Source organism: Wallemia mellicola (assembly GCF_000263375.1).
Source record: "Wallemia mellicola CBS 633.66 unplaced genomic scaffold WALSEscaffold_3, whole genome shotgun sequence".
NCBI classification, from domain to species: domain Eukaryota; kingdom Fungi; phylum Basidiomycota; class Wallemiomycetes; order Wallemiales; family Wallemiaceae; genus Wallemia; species Wallemia mellicola.
The window spans coordinates 305,896-320,897 of NW_006531960.1; the positions used below are offsets into that span (position 1 = coordinate 305,896).

At 38.8% G+C, this 15,002-nt stretch overlaps 9 protein-coding genes across 9 annotated transcripts; 5 read left to right on the forward strand and 4 right to left on the reverse strand.

The window, feature by feature from the left end:
- Window positions 1-3,237: 3,237 nt before the first annotated feature.
- WALSEDRAFT_62655 (dabb-domain-containing protein) lies at window positions 3,238-3,571 on the reverse strand (the record flags this gene model as incomplete). Its single annotated transcript, XM_006956611.1, has 2 exons — window positions 3,238-3,365; window positions 3,421-3,571. The coding sequence occupies 2 exons, from the start codon at window positions 3,569-3,571 to the stop codon at window positions 3,238-3,240; spliced, it is 279 nt and encodes a 92-aa protein (XP_006956673.1).
- A 235-nt stretch (window positions 3,572-3,806) lies between these two features.
- Window positions 3,807-5,278, reverse strand: WALSEDRAFT_15726 (cystathionine gamma-lyase; the record flags this gene model as incomplete). The annotated part of the gene is made up of 5 exons (XM_006956456.1): window positions 3,807-4,288; window positions 4,338-4,467; window positions 4,520-5,017; window positions 5,064-5,153; window positions 5,201-5,278. The coding sequence occupies 5 exons, from the start codon at window positions 5,276-5,278 to the stop codon at window positions 3,807-3,809; spliced, it is 1,278 nt and encodes a 425-aa protein (XP_006956518.1).
- Window positions 5,279-5,781: 503 nt separating this feature from the next.
- Window positions 5,782-7,037, reverse strand: WALSEDRAFT_67572 (WD40 repeat-like protein). The gene is made up of 2 exons (XM_006956613.1): window positions 6,396-7,037; window positions 5,782-6,349 (listed from the first exon to the last, which is right to left on the reverse strand). The coding sequence occupies exons 1-2, from the start codon at window positions 6,790-6,792 to the stop codon at window positions 5,793-5,795; spliced, it is 954 nt and encodes a 317-aa protein (XP_006956675.1). The 5' UTR covers window positions 6,793-7,037; the 3' UTR covers window positions 5,782-5,792.
- On the forward strand, window positions 5,782-8,193 carry WALSEDRAFT_35743 (histidinol-phosphate aminotransferase). Its single transcript, XM_006956612.1, has 2 exons — window positions 5,782-7,088; window positions 7,130-8,193. Exons 1-2 carry the CDS (start codon window positions 6,928-6,930, stop codon window positions 8,157-8,159), a joined length of 1,191 nt encoding a protein of 396 aa, XP_006956674.1. The 5' UTR covers window positions 5,782-6,927; the 3' UTR covers window positions 8,160-8,193.
- Window positions 8,180-9,956, forward strand: WALSEDRAFT_35748 (NAD(P)-binding protein). The gene is made up of 3 exons (XM_006956614.1): window positions 8,180-8,347; window positions 8,398-8,674; window positions 8,724-9,956. Exon 3 carries the CDS (start codon window positions 8,916-8,918, stop codon window positions 9,906-9,908), a length of 993 nt encoding a protein of 330 aa, XP_006956676.1. The 5' UTR covers window positions 8,180-8,347; window positions 8,398-8,674; window positions 8,724-8,915; the 3' UTR covers window positions 9,909-9,956.
- Window positions 9,957-9,988: 32 nt separating this feature from the next.
- Window positions 9,989-10,395, forward strand: WALSEDRAFT_62660 (hypothetical protein; the record flags this gene model as incomplete). The annotated part of the gene is made up of 2 exons (XM_006956615.1): window positions 9,989-10,172; window positions 10,223-10,395. 2 exons carry the CDS (start codon window positions 9,989-9,991, stop codon window positions 10,393-10,395), a joined length of 357 nt encoding a protein of 118 aa, XP_006956677.1.
- Window positions 10,396-10,445: 50 nt separating this feature from the next.
- On the forward strand, window positions 10,446-13,097 carry WALSEDRAFT_43352 (hypothetical protein). The gene is made up of 6 exons (XM_006956616.1): window positions 10,446-11,508; window positions 11,559-12,136; window positions 12,185-12,342; window positions 12,386-12,550; window positions 12,596-12,764; window positions 12,812-13,097. Exons 1-6 carry the CDS (start codon window positions 10,481-10,483, stop codon window positions 13,069-13,071), a joined length of 2,358 nt encoding a protein of 785 aa, XP_006956678.1. The 5' UTR covers window positions 10,446-10,480; the 3' UTR covers window positions 13,072-13,097.
- On the reverse strand, window positions 12,838-14,390 carry WALSEDRAFT_35753 (hypothetical protein). The gene is made up of 2 exons (XM_006956617.1): window positions 14,300-14,390; window positions 12,838-14,253 (listed from the first exon to the last, which is right to left on the reverse strand). Exons 1-2 carry the CDS (start codon window positions 14,317-14,319, stop codon window positions 13,272-13,274), a joined length of 1,002 nt encoding a protein of 333 aa, XP_006956679.1. The 5' UTR covers window positions 14,320-14,390; the 3' UTR covers window positions 12,838-13,271.
- On the forward strand, window positions 14,287-14,996 carry WALSEDRAFT_53600 (ATP synthase subunit J, mitochondrial). Its single transcript, XM_006956618.1, has 4 exons — window positions 14,287-14,539; window positions 14,589-14,620; window positions 14,672-14,756; window positions 14,801-14,996. Coding segments are annotated over exons 1-4 (180 nt in total). The 5' UTR covers window positions 14,287-14,538; the 3' UTR covers window positions 14,863-14,996.
- The last annotated feature ends 6 nt before the right edge of the window (window positions 14,997-15,002 follow it).

A 15,002-nucleotide genomic window follows, 5' to 3' on the forward strand; every position in this document is an offset into this window, starting at 1 on the left:
CCTATAACAGACTCGGCTCCATCACCTTGGCCTGCACCAGCTACATTGTTGTTCGGGATCTTCGTTTGACTGGACTATTATCACACCCGAGAAAATTTAATCATGATTTCCTTTGTCAAATGATCAATCATAATTTCTGGGGTACGTCAGCTTGTATTATATCTGTTTCACTACTCACATATCGCAAAAGTAAGATCGATTTCAGCTTGCGGAATCTTTGGATGCCACAGACCTCTTCTGTACAATACAATGATCACACTATAGGCACCTTGACTCCGAAGGTCGTTTTTGCGATTAAGGCAATTCCGAGAGACGATCACAGGGTGCTTGCGCGGTTGGTGAAAAAGTTTATATGATCTTGCGGTTTTGTATTCCATATCGCGTAGAACTTAAGTAATGGGTTTTTTCACGAGTTCGATGCACCTCAGTAGTTTAGCAAAACTTGTGTAGAATCTGTTAGTATCTTCGGATTTTTTAAGTTGGGCAAATAGAAATGAGCGTTCACTTCATACTAGAGTGTAAGATGGTATCCCTACCATTTGTGCGAATACACTAGACCAAGGTGAATTTTATGACCTATTCAATGTTATGGGGACCCAGTCTCCCAAGCTCAGCGTGTGAATTACTGGTAATGTACAGCCTGAAGTACTTGATTCAAGGATTTTCAAACCATGCATAGTAAATCCCAAAAACGTTATGCTTACTCAAATCCGGATGTGATAGGCTCCGCTGTAAATTGCAAATAATGCTGGAGACAGGTTTGCGAATCGATAGCAAATTAGACAAACATTAACCATTCTTCCACGAAGTTAGAATGTTGCTGGTAAATGCTTGTGCCCTCGACCTGGCTTATACATTTTTGGAGATCTATAATCTACGATATTGTAGTATTCACTTTGGGTTCTGCAGATGCTTTACATTTAATTTGAATAATTGCAGAAAAGACTTACAACAGGATTATCGTAATCGCTTACAGCTTCTTATACGGCGCTGGTGCACTTGTAAGTATGTTAAAGATTCCCACGATAGGAATATTCAATTTCGTGATCATCGCTGTAGTATTAGAATGCAAGGCCAGAAAAAAGGCTTCTAGTCTGTTGGGATAATGTTAGTGTCTTTTTTGAGATCCTTCTTTCATTTTCCTTTGTTAATGACGCGTTCCTTAATAGGTTGCTTTTCAATACTCGAATATTACAACACTGTATTTGCAAATCCAAAAATTTCTCTGGTTAATACTGGGCAGATTGTATTAGTACACCTATCAAGTAAGTTTTCTGCATCTAGTTCTTCTTTTAAGTTTTTGCTACTTAAAATAAAATAATACTTTTAATTTCCTTACTGATTGGACCATTTTACATTACTTTCAGGGAGGTTAAACAAATGTTCTTTTTTGTGTAGGACTTTGCTTTTACATGGCGTATCATAAATTTATTATAACTAAGTTTCATTGTACTGTAAATTGACTTGAACAATTCAACTCACATCAAAATACCTTGCTGCTACTTAGGAGATGAATTGTGTACCTTTGAACTGGATATATTGAATCAAATGCCAGATCAGATAACATGAACTTGTTACTTTTCGCATGTACAGAATTCAACGAGGTCCTTTCCTTATCGAAAAGGAAGCAAATAGCTTGAAATGATATATAAATTCAATGATTGATTTTAAAATACGCCTAAAATCCGATAGGGTTTTGCTGTCCACATCTTTCACTTACAGTGGGAGCTGACAGTCGAACTGTATCGGTATATACAATGAACATGACGTAATAATTTTCAAATGTATCGCAATCTAATACGCAAGGGCTGAGTTTCGAGTAGTAACAAATGAATGTCTCCCTAATGAGTGATATTGATAAATCAGATTCAATTAATTGAAGCGAGTCATCAAGTATTGTAAGTGTTAATAGGTGTAATATTCATCTAATTTCATTTAGTGCGGCTAGTCGGTGTGGCAACAGTTACTAAAATTTACATGACACCATCTTAAGATTGTTTAAAATAGGGCCCTTGATTGAAAAACTCAGAAGTACGTATCACCCAAGGGTATTATCCAAATCAGTGATGTTCTAGGGAGACCAGAAAAACCAGCTAAAAACATTGCATTGGTATTCCTTTCATAGGTATTTCGGTAAACCTGCAATGTTTGATTCCTAAACGTTTACTTCTGTTTGATATATATAGCATTCAGGATTAAAAGGAAGGTCTGTAAGCTAAACAAGTTCGTTTATGGTACTCCCCAGCGGTCGTATCTGGTATGTCATCGAGGATGTCATCTATCAGAGTGAATTATCACTTGACGAGATTATAACAATCATCTCTTCGTTTAGAACCTCTTTCTGGACATCCTTTCTCAGTTACAGGAAATCTATATATATATATTATATTGTCTGAGATGTTTTCTTCCAAAACTTTTGAAGTTATAGTTTTAAAATTGATTATTTGCAGTAAGTACATATTACCACAATGTTTCAAGATGTATAAACTTCAAGTGTATTTGTATTATGGCAAGTTGTCTTCAATAGTTTCTTACATTAAATACAAAAGTTTTAATTCCATGATGTTAACGAGCTGTGATTGAATCTTCTAAAAGAATAAGCTTAAATTCCACGGCCTGTTCTGAGGATATGTTGTAGTTCACTGTATCAGCTCAGCTCACTCTTGCATCACTCCTTGATAGACTAATCTTCGAACGCGTAGAATGAAGAAAATCAACAATCAAGACTTCAAAGCTGATATTAAATAATCAGTTGAGCTATTGGTGATTGCTACATTTTCTACGTTTTGAATGCATAAGTCGCCCAGTAGCTGATGTGATAGTAGATATTCGCGCATGCTAGCGCTAATAAGGTTGCGTGTGTTAATGGACATATTCACCTCAAATTATATAAAGTAGTTAATTATGTAAATTAGTTAATTTCTTAGAATTTTATCACAGTCACCACATTTTGACATAAGGTGCTTTTGCCTGGCGGTCGGAAGGTGTTTGAAACTTAGTAGTACTGTTGCGATGAATACGAGAGAGATATAAGAACCCAGTAAGAGTTTCTAGACAACATGAATACTTATGTTTACGCCCTAATTTCTTAGTAGAACTCAGAATTTGGCAATACTGCTCACTGCATAGAAGACACTTTAGCTACTTTCTATTGACATAAAAAGCATTTTATCAACATTTGTATTCTTCATTAGCTACTAAAGACCGTAGCTTGCATAATAACGTAAGAGACATCTATTAAATTTCGACATCGAAAGCAGCAGCAGCCTCGACGTGTGGCTTAATTGATTCCACGATCTTGACATGGTCTGGGTCTACTAAATAAGCGTTGAGTGTATCCATACTCTCAAATGTTGAGTAAAGTCCTATTCATTTATTATTTATTGATTCGTTGTGGGTTATTTCCGATTTCGCACTTACCGTAGTTATAACCAGCGCTTTTCTCGGGACGCAATGGTTCACCAACCGTCAGCTTGGTTGGACCGTTGAGTTTGTATAGCGGTTTGAATAAGTTCAAAGTCTCCTCGTCCTTGTTTTTTAATTTCCAGACTACAATGTGAGCAATTGGCATGATCGGTTTTTCAAAAGGAAGTAAAGTGCCATTGAAAGTTGTAAAATTGGATTTTATTTAAACTGAAGATATGCATCCTAGGTTGTAAGTGAGTGTCGATAATTGTAGGCTGTTGGGATGAACAATCAGATTACATTTTTAAGCTGGATACGTTTCAGTTTACACGGACCAAATACAGAAATAAATATTAAATTATAAATTAACACACTTCAATTGCGACATTTTATCACAACAGTTAATTCTCATAAATAGCAGTGGCCGCGGCAACAATATCATTCTTAAGGTCTTCATAATCTTCGACACCGACGCTGAACCTTACCAGGCAATCATCAATGCCAAGCTCTTCTCTGATGGCCTGTGGAACGCCCGCATGCGTCATCTTCACTGGTAGTTCCGCCAGACTCTCTACACCTCCCAAGGATTCTGCTAAAGTGAAAACTTTTAGATTCTCGAGTATTTTCTCCCCCACATCATTCACTCTACTTGAAAACTTTACACTTAGCATGCCACCCGTTTGAATACCTTGAGTGTAGTCTTTGGTTTGGTTTCTAACTCTTTTTGACAGTTGTTCAACTGTAATCTCATAATGAGGATTCCAAGGTAAACCAGGATAGAGAATATCGTCTTTGCTTTGAACCCATCCCCTCTTCACACCCTCTGATGCTAAAAAGTGTGCTAATCTGAGCGCGTTATCACCGTGTCTCTCAGCACGAAGATCTTCAAAGTAACCGTTCAGAGAAATGACATCATAAAAGATTACACTCACGTAATGTTTTTGCACCCCTCTGGGCTAACCAGCAATCAAAAGCTGATGGGACGGCGCCAATTGCGTTTTGGAAGAATCTCAACTTCTTCGCGACATGTTCGTCATTTGTAATGAGGATGCCCATGATAACCTGAAAATGTTATTAGGTAATCTATATAAATGACACTATAATAGATACCTACATCACTGAACCCATTGATATACTTTGATACGCTATGCAAGACAACATCTGCACCAATATCCAATGGATTTGCATAGTATGGTGATAAAAACGTATTGTCTACAACTACTAAAGCTCCTTTCTTATGTGCAATTTCGGATAGATGAGCAATGTCGACTACTTTCATTGTGGGATTAGTTGGAGACTCAACCCAAACAATCTTTGTATGATCTTTCCAATGTTTGTTTATCTCATCCTCATGAACTCTTCCTTGTAAAGGAACAAAGGACGTCTCAACCGCAGACAAAGATGCAACTTGACGGAAGTACCTTGATGTACCACCGTATACATCATCAATAGATAGAATATGACTAGGACCCTCGCCGAGTAAGTGTAGTAGACTTGCTGCTGCTGCTGATCCACTAGCAAAAGCAAAACCGTGTTTTCCGTTTTCAAGCGCAGCTACCTGATTCTCAAATGCCTCTCTGTTTGGATTGTTTGAGCGAGAGTATTCAAAGCCCTATATACGTCAGCTTCAACTATTGTGATATATAATACTCGTCTACCTTATGCTCCCCAACTCTCGACTGAGCATACGTGGTACTGAGAGATATTGGAGGAATAACAGCTCCTGTCGCCTCATTTGCTGCGCTACCCTAAAAGTACTGATTAGTAACGGCGTTAATGCCAATAACGCGCTTACAACGTGAATAGCACGTGTGGCGAAGCTTCCTTGTGCAATTATATCACTATTTTTATCATTTGCGTCTAAATTAGTCATGACTGTAACAGTTGAAATGTACTTCATGTCATTTTTATTTAGAAAGCTGATTGATTACGCCATCGACAAGTGCAACCTTCCTATAGAGGTTACAATATTTGTAGTCAACATTTACTAGATTGTTCAAGATGTCAGAAGTCACGATAGTATTACAGGGTGCATTGGATTATATCAATAATGTAATACATAAAATTTTACCAAAGAAAATCACGTGATAAATACTCCTCAGTGTGACACCTTTAACACACTTTTTGATCACGTCATCTTTCTTTGAGTTGTTAAGGAAATTTAAGACAACGCCGTGATTTTATAATGACAAGTGAATAATATTTGTACTTGAAGATATGAGTATATGTATACAGTCAAGATACCAAATCAAATATGACGGATCTTTGAAAAGCTCTAGTAATCAAATGTGTCAACTTATATCGCTGTAACACCGAGAAATCAAGAGGGCACATCCCTTACTAGAAACTTGAACAAACATATTATTTAAATGAATAGAAAATCTAATTTATGAGTAATTATAAACCGTGACGCATCCATCGTCACCGGCGCTAGCTAGTGTCTTTGTTTTGTGTGAATAAGCCAGACTGTTAATATCAGCACCATCGTGAGCTTTTTGGATCTTTTGGATTAATTCGAGTCCCTCTATGTGATTGTTATTGTAAATCAGTTTCCACAAACATAAGTGGCCATCTGCGCCGCCAGTGGCGATAATATTATCATCTATCCAGACCAAGGCGTACACTGAACGACAGTGGGCATTTTCATAGATGGCCGTAGGGACACCACTGTCATTCCATGCCGTTATACTCTTATCATCGCTCACACTGACCAGATGATGGCCATTCGGAGACCATTCACAGGCCCATACTGTCGATTTATGGTTTTTAAAGCGAGAACTGACATACCAGTCATCACTAGGGTCATCTTTGTAAATGTTTATAGTGTCGTCGTAGCTTGCGCTAGCCAGGAGTTCATCCGAATGTGGATGAAAGGCGACATGTTTTACGTCTTGAGTGTGTTCCATTAGTACACTAACGCACTCTGGTTCGTTACCGGATGTTACTATTGAGAGTATGAGAATATTTGATTAACTAATTGAATAGCATACCTTCCCAAATCCAAACCGATTTATCTCTCGAACAAGAAGCTAAGAGAGTAGAGGAACTATTAAAGGATACACTTTTGCATTCACTTTCATGTCCTTCTAAAACGGCTGTACATGTCCAGTTATCGAGTATTCCATCGTCATTCTCCCAAATTCCTACGGTGGCATCGAACGAACCAGTGGCAAGATAAGCTCCATTAGGTGACCAGGCGAGAGCTCTAACAGTACGCTTGTGTTCTTGTGGTAAGCTGGCTACCTGTTGCCATTCATTTGATTGAAATGCGTAGAGATGTACTTGATGATCACCAGATGAACTAGCGAGAATATTTGTACGCGGATTAAACGCTACAGTCCAGACTTTATCTTGATGTGATTTGAACGTTTTATCTTTTATTAACATGAATGGACAAGCTAAGGAAGATAACACTATATTTAGGGTAATTCAATAATGAATAATATTATTAAGGTATGATGTATTATATTTATTTGTATTATACTCTCATATTACTCATACTCCTTCTTACTCATAACATCCATGAAGCTACCAAATATAAGAGGAATAGATGCCGCTACTTTACCAGCGAATTACCCAGAGCCATCTCACTTCGATATCGAACAGATTATACGACCAAATATTCTTTCTTTAGAGCCTTATCGTTGTGCTCGAGATGACTATGACCAAGGTATTCTCTTAGAGTGAGTAAAAAGTAAATTTTGTAACATCTCTGACTCCACAGTGCAAATGAGAATGCTTTAGGTCCTACTATCGACTCTGATCAGAGCCAAGAGTTACACAGATATCCGTCACCATCTCACCCACAGATAAAGCAATCACTAGTTAATCTGAGAAAGTTACCATCAATTCACTACGCTTTTCTTGGTGTTGGCTCCGATGAAGTCATCGATTTGCTCTACAGGATTACTTGCACCCCTACAAAGGACATGGTTATCACCTGTCCACCTACGTACGGTATGTATGGCGTATGTGCTGTAATAAATGATGTGCAAGTAAAGAAGGTACCTTTAGATGTAAATCATGGCCGATTCCAGTTAGATCTCCCTGCTATCAAGAAGGCTTACGCTGATGATACTGAGAATAAGATTAAAATGACATTTGTTTGCTCACCCGGAAACCCAACAGGTACATTAATTAAGCTTTCAGATATCAAGGAACTCCTAGAAGATCCAAATAATATCGGTTTAGTTGTCGTTGATGAGGCCTATATAGATTTTACAGACGAAGAGGCTTCGGCAGTTTCTTTGATAGAGAAGTACAGCAATCTAGTTGTCATGCAAACATTATCGAAGAGTTTCGGATTAGCCGGTATTAGATTAGGGGTTGCACTCGCACAACCACCGCTTATACAGGTGCTTTCAAACACCAAGGCACCTTACAATGTCTCAACACCATCTGCTAGATTGGCAGAAGAGGCACTCAGTGATAATGGAATAGCAAAGATGAAGGAATTTGTCGCAGAATTAAAGAAGAACAGGGATTATCTCATAGAAGAACTGAGTAAACTACCAAATGTGGGCGTAGTAAGAGGTGCGAATGACGCAAACTTTGTGTTGCTTCCTATATTAGACAAAGACGCGAAGGAAGATAACAATAGAGCTATAGAGATTTATAAGTACCTTGCTGAAACCGAAAAGGTTGTAGTGAGGTATCGAGGATCAGAGCTTGGCTGCGCTGGTTGCTTGAGAATATCGATAGGAACTAAAACAGAATGTATAGAATTAATAAATAAGCTGAAGCAATTATTGTAAATCACAATTTCATAATCCTTCCTTCTTGACTTCGACCAATCATTTCATTATGTTTAGAACCGTACCAAAATTAATAAGATATACAGGAAGAATATTTGTAGACGCATCTAAGAGTGTACCAGAAGCACCAGCTCAGCGTGTCAAGGCTTCTACTAGAATCACTGGTTTAGCGGTACACCCAGATCCTTGTAAGTAATATATAATAATGATAATAAACAATAACCTAAGTAAATAAAAGTATCAGCATTGGCTGAGACTTACTCGAGCACCTTATCCCTCCTTCAAGAATTTCCTAGCACTTCAGTCTACAAGAACAGTTTAGAGACACTCACAAAGCATCGCTTAAGTGAGGTCGTCAAGGCAAACGAATCTGGTGTTACCCCAGAAGCTATAGAGACCGAATTCAAAGGGGATTACGCAGGTTTATTAGGAAATCCAGCTGTTCAGCTCGAGGAAGTGTTAGTAGAGGCAGAAAATGAGCTCGGTTTAGCTGCCAAGATGTTAGAATGGAAAGCGTGAGTGTTTTTCTTCATACTATACACAAACTCACGATCAAATCACTAGTTGGGAACCACTACAAGTGCAGCCACCAAAGGACCAGTGGAAAAATCCATTCGCTGTAGACGCTAGCAAATCTATTGACGAATAATTGTACACGCTATACATTTCTACTGAGTATCTAGATGACTAATACACCCCTTGAATGACTAATATACCCCTTAATCTTCTACTACGATCAACAAACAGAAACCTTCAATGTCTACTTTTAGACAACTTAAAATATATCAAACTGGAGGTCTTGATAAGCTCGTACTCGATGATAAATCTACACTCAAACCATTAGGCCCACACAGTCTCAATGTGAAGGTTTCTTACGCAGGCGTTAACTACATAGATACTTACTTTAGATCAGGATTATATCCCGTCCCTCTCCCCTTTAGTCTTGGTCAAGAAGGCGCAGGAAGGATAGTCGAAGTTGGCTCAGAAGTTACCCAATTCAAACCTGGCCAATCCGTAGCCTTTTACAGCCCAGGGTCACTCTCAGAGTATCAGCAAGTTGATCAGTCTAAGGCTGTTTTGCTTGATAGGCTCAATGTCACTGAGAAGGTCGCTGCGACTGGTCTTTTGCAAGGTCTTACTGCATGGACCTTCCTCAGAGAAGCCTACCAGGTTAAGAAAGGTGATAAGATCCTTGTACACTCTGCAGCTGGGGGTGTCGGTCTCCTTTTGGTTCAACTGGCAAAACATCTTGGTGCTTACGTCATTGGTACAACATCTACACCAGAAAAAGCACAATTAGCAAAGCAGAATGGTGCAGACGAAGTCATCTTATACACTAAGGAGGATACTGTAGCTCGTGTTCTAGAATTGACAAATGGTGAAGGTGTAATTGCAAACTATGATGGTGTCGGTAAAGATACATTCGATCTTGCATTTGAAGTTGCTGCTAGACGAGGTACTATTATCTCGTTTGGAAATGCATCAGGCGCTGTTGAACCATTTAGCATTTTAAAACTCACAGCAAAGAATATCAAATTACTCAGGCCCTCTGTTATGAATTACATAGCGACAGCCGAAGAGTTGAATAAGTACGCATCTGAGTTGTTCGACTTAATTGGTAAAGGCGTTGTAAAGTTGCACACTCATGGAGTCTATGACTTCACCATTGACAGTTTGAGGCAGGCTCAAGCAGATATAACTTCCCGCAATACCACAGGAAAACTTATTGTTAAGGTCTCCGATGAGTAATTGTACACCCGTAAAATATTTTACGATTGGAATGAAGACATTTGAGAGATATTTAGTGTGATGTGACTTAGAAACCAACTATGAGAGTATTAGCACTCGCACTATTTTCTGTAGCTACTGCGCTTCCATTGTTTAAACGTCAAGATAGTGATGTTGCTGTTGATATGTCTGACATTCAAAAATTTAAAGAAGCCCAGAATTCACTACCAGATAGTGGCACGTACAGACTAGACATAGTCCCTGGTAGAAAAGATGGAGAATCCAGTAAGCCTTTATCTTAGTGCCTTACTATCGTCAAGTTGACTACTTAGCAGGTATTGAACTGGTCCCTGATGAGGATGGTAGTATTATAGTACAAAATAATGAGTCTAACGGCTTATCAAGCCATGGTAATGGTACTGCCGTCGTCGAATCCCACAATGGCGAAACTGAAGTACACAATGACGACAACGGCGATAATGAGAGAAACAAAGACGATAGTAAATAATGTAAAATATACGTGATGTATGACAATTCAATTCTTTATCTAGTCTTTTTAATCAACCATCATCTACATCATATAGTTCAGATAAATGAGACGGCTATTCAGCACAGCTGTGGGGGAAAGTAATAAAATATACGTATCCTCGATATTTCCAATTAGATATGGGCGCTTTGATCCCAGATATGCTTACTCACTAATGAGGGAACATTCAATACTAGACTACCTACGTTCCAGAATGAATGAGTCTGGTGTTCAAGTAAAATCCATAGACTCTAGGTTGAGAGAAGGTGGTGCATTTGTCACTGTAGAAGACAATGCTAGCTTATCTGCAAGAACACTACGTAATAGATTAATTGATAATGGTAGTTTAAGGAAAGTTACATTACTCAATAGTGCCATATTTCCTGTCCTTGGATGTCCATTTAACGAAGATATGGATAGATATCCCTCATCTCAACTTAAAGTAGACTTCGAAGGTGAGGACGTATCTCAAGAAGATATATACGGGCTTTTCAGAGGTTATGGACGTATAGTTGAGATAGAATCCATAAAAAATGGTGCAATAATAACATATCAGGCAACATCGGCTAGCACTGCAGCCAGATCATGTTTACATGGTGTGATGACGTCTGGGACACGCTTGAGAATCAGTTACCAAGCCAGAGTTTCGAAACACTTCTACAAAGATTGGATCGTATCTCATCCTCGTATAATTGCACCACTCCTAGTATTTCTACTTGGAGCAATTTCTTACGTCATTTTCGATCCCGTTAGGGAATACGCTATCAAAAGTAAGATAATGCAGACATTCAGTTTAGATTCTTTCAAGAGAAAGCTTCTTATGTTCGGGGATGGTTCAATCAAAAGTGGGAATGAAAACATTATTGGCAGTGACATACAGGATCGTAAAGAAGCTTCAGAGTTGGCTTCTGTATGGTTGAATGAGTCTCCTTCGACATTCATCACTGTAACAGGTGCTCGTGGATCTGGGAAAAGTTCCCTCTTGAAACACATCACTCATGATCGTCAGGTGCTTCAGATTGACTGTGCTACGATATGTAAAGCTGAAAATGACACTCAGCTAGTCACTGCTTTAGCAATGCAAACTGGTTATTGGTGAGTGACTAAACACCATTACCCTATTACTTTTAGCTTAACTATGTCAGGCCGATTTTTGGATTTTTAAGTAGTGTCTCAAACTTACTCGATTTAGCGAGTGTGGGCTTGATTGGTACCAAGGCAGGATTCGCAACGCCATTAGAAGAACAATTGAAACAGATACTAACACTCACAACCAAGGCGATTGAGAAAGCTAGCAACTCCAAGTTCTCAACGTCCAAATCTGAACATGATTATCTTGTTAGTGGTCTGCGAAAACAAGCTGAGAATGAAGTGAGGAGTAACACTTCTTCGTTCAAGCATGATGGACGGTTAGATTGCCTTGCTGGTAACGGAGTTATGAGCGAGTTAGGTGTGGGGCTCGAGAACGATGAAATTGATGACAGAGTATTTTCATTAGCATTATCCAGGTTAGAAAATATAAGTAATAAGGATTACGACGAGGAAAAGGAGAAAGTTAAAAGTATACCTGTCGTTTTTGTCAAAAATTTCGACTACAAAGGTGCTGATAAAGATATTTTATTTGAAGTTATTAGCTCTTGGGCTGCCAACCTGATAACCTCAAAGACTGCGCACGTTATTTTTGTATCTGACAATGTCAGTGTCAATAAGCGACTTAACAAAGGTATGTGGATATCTTTGATACAGGAGAAAAACTCTAAAGACTATATAGCATTGCCTAACAAACCACTAAACTCGATAAGTTTATCTGATGCAGATAAAAAGAATTCATTGAAGTTTGTCACAAACAGACTAACAAACATCAACCTCAACAATGACGACAGAAAACTAATAGAACTTATAGGTGGACGCGTCGAAGACCTTGAGGATGTAGGTTTCTTAGAATAGATTATTGTGCTCTAACCAAACGCAGCTTGTCCGTAAGGTACGCTCAGGATTGAGCGTGCATGAGGCTATCAACCAGCTGGTTACCATATCAGCGAGCGAACTGCGTCAGAATATTCTAGTCAAGAATGAGCATGGATGGTCTCCTGAAGAAGCCTGGCTGTTAATCACGGAACTATCTAAAGGCGAAAAGGAAAGTTTTCTGACTATTGTAGTAGATAAAAGTAACATCTAATAGGTCAGCTATGCGTCAACACTCATCGATTGGCCATTTAAGGGTAATGAAGCTGCTCTTCAAGCACTTGAACAACATGATTTGATTGCTATCACACACAAAAATGGTAGACCTGCTGATATAGTACCTGGTAAACCAATTTATCGTACTGCATTCAAGCAACTTGTGAATGGTGAGTTATTTATTCAAAAGGATATCATTAACGCTTTTATCATTCAGATGCACCATACAGAGCGTTACAGGATGTTACATCTAACAAGCTAAAGAGAGAATACAAAGAGGGACAAATTAGAAAATGGGAAAATGAGCTTCTTGATCTCAAAAATATAGGTCTAAGTGATTCATCTTTCCTCTCATCATTCAAATCACCTCAGGCAACTCAATTAAGAGCAGAGTACCTCATGAGACAAATACATAGCGCTCAACTGACAGTCAACAAACTTGAAAAGGATTCAGACAAACTCAAAAAGCTTATGTAATAGTTTGAAGATGAATAAATAGTTCATTATTTAATGTTACAAGCAGTATTAAAATTTTATGAAATAAAAAGCGACTGATGGTAGTAATATAAACAAGAAGATACTAGACTGAGAATTTGATGAAAAACATTGTCCGTTATTGAATTTCAAAGGAGTGAAGCAGGGTTAGAAGAAGTGTTCACTGTAGTTCTTTTCTATCATTATAAAATAGCATGTTTCGGGTACACTGGTTCTTGAGCACCTTCGTAGGCATACCAGCTATCCTCTGTGATGCTTCGCCACCCACCGAATAAGAAACCCAGACTGATAGCTTCTAGGAGAGTAGCGACAAATGCGCCGTCAACGCGTGAGTTACTACCATCGCATATCGTGTATCCTAATGCGAATAATGCGGCCTGCGAAAGCATGAACGTCAGCAGCGAGCTCGCATACCAGAAAGCAGGTAGGGTTTCTTTTAGTAGGAAAAAGATGACGTAAATCATGAGTGCTGTAAATAAGAAAGTAGCAATCATTGGCCAGAGTAGCAGTAGAACGAATAGGCCATTACTAATGAGATATTCTGGTGGACTTGATGGTGGAAGTCGTCCACTCCAATTGAAAGCTGTGTCTACTGCAATATAGGCTGTGCCAACGAAAAAAGCAATGCCGCCAGTCCAGAGAGTACCTATAGATGCTGGAGTACCGTCCTCAAGCAATTGCGTACTGTTGAATCCGTTAACAAGTAGCGCCCAAAACCATGCAGATCTGAAGCCCATTTGTATGGCAGTGATCCAAACGAGATAATCTGTACCTTGTTGTAGAAATCCACCAGTTGTTAATAATGAAAGTACATCTATAAGACTCCACAAGCCAATCAAGGTCGCGAATTCGATTCTGGCGACTGCCGCGACGCGTCGCTTGGCAGCCGCAAAAAGAATGAGTGAAAAAACGAGACATAATGCAGTGCAAACTATCTGAGCAATATTTCCTAGGCCACCTTGAACTGAAGCTCTGGTTATGAAACAATGTGGTCGTACGCCCACGCCTGCACCATCTAGTCTGTCATCCAGGAGGCTGAACGCAGGGTTTGAGAATAAAATGTCTTCACCTCTATCACCCAAACTAAGTATTTGTTTAAAAAATAGATTGCAAGGTGCTAATGAAGGTGATTCCTGACAGAGATACTGCCAGCTCCCGAATTGTCTGTACTGATGTTAGCGCGTTTACAATAATAGGGCAAGGTAAATACCTCGTCTGTGAGAATGACATGGTAGTCTAGTCTGTCTATCAGGTATATATTCCAATATTTGGAAAGTGGATGGAGACGAGAACGATGACAGGAGATGCTAAGAGATGGCAAGAGATGGCGGAATAAAAAATAGATATCAATAAATAATATGTCTCTATCATAACTACAGTTAGCATATTATTTTCTTATCCCGGTTCTTGCGTTTTCTACAGCTTCACGCTTAACGTTCACTAGCAAAAAGTAAGAGATATCGAATAATAATAAATGAATGCTAATAAAAATATTACAGTGTTCTTCGGACTGAGAAAGTACCCAACTCCTGTGAGTATCGGCGGTATCCGACTGTAGGAGATATTTATATAGACAATACAGGTACTCAAGCCACTCGCACCATTCATTGCTGGCTCCATCGTTGTATACTACGGTGTCTCTAAGATTCAAGATGCTGCCGTTGCTAGTGAGTGCACCAGCGACCAATGAGCTTGTACTAACGACCGACAGCTGAACCACACAAGAGCTCACCACAAAACCCATACATCTCGCAAGTCAACAACAAGCACTAGATTGCTGTCTAATAGGAATTGATACACATACATTCTCCCTTGAGGATAGTTTTTATTGTGAATATTAAAGATGGGTAGAGATGGCTAATAAATTACAAGTAAATTAATAAAAAATAACTTGTTATTACACTCCCTTTGAT

Coding starts and splice junctions, on each gene's coding strand:
- WALSEDRAFT_35753 (XM_006956617.1), bottom strand. CDS start 14,319: ATGTCATTCTCACAGACGAG. Junction 14,254..14,299: donor ATGTCATTCTCACAGACGAG/GTATTTACCTTG, acceptor ACATCAGTACAG/ACAATTCGGGAGCTGGCAGT.
- WALSEDRAFT_43352 (XM_006956616.1), top strand. CDS start 10,481: ATGAGACGGCTATTCAGCACAGCTGTGGGGGAAAGTAATAAAATATAC. Junction 12,343..12,385: donor GCGTCGAAGACCTTGAGGAT/GTAGGTTTCTTA, acceptor AACCAAACGCAG/CTTGTCCGTAAGGTACGCTC. Junction 12,551..12,595: donor AACTATCTAAAGGCGAAAAG/GAAAGTTTTCTG, acceptor AACATCTAATAG/GTCAGCTATGCGTCAACACT.
- WALSEDRAFT_67572 (XM_006956613.1), bottom strand. CDS start 6,792: ATGTTAATAAAAGATAAAACGTTCAAATCACATCAAGATAAAGTCTGG. Junction 6,350..6,395: donor ATCGGTTTGGATTTGGGAAG/GTATGCTATTCA, acceptor TACTCTCAATAG/TAACATCCGGTAACGAACCA.
- WALSEDRAFT_53600 (XM_006956618.1), top strand. Junction 14,621..14,671: donor TGAGAAAGTACCCAACTCCT/GTGAGTATCGGC, acceptor TAGACAATACAG/GTACTCAAGCCACTCGCACC. Junction 14,757..14,800: donor TCAAGATGCTGCCGTTGCTA/GTGAGTGCACCA, acceptor AACGACCGACAG/CTGAACCACACAAGAGCTCA.
- WALSEDRAFT_35748 (XM_006956614.1), top strand. CDS start 8,916: ATGTCTACTTTTAGACAACTTAAAATATATCAAACTGGAGGTCTTGAT.
- WALSEDRAFT_35743 (XM_006956612.1), top strand. CDS start 6,928: ATGAAGCTACCAAATATAAGAGGAATAGATGCCGCTACTTTACCAGCG. Junction 7,089..7,129: donor GACCAAGGTATTCTCTTAGA/GTGAGTAAAAAG, acceptor CTGACTCCACAG/TGCAAATGAGAATGCTTTAG.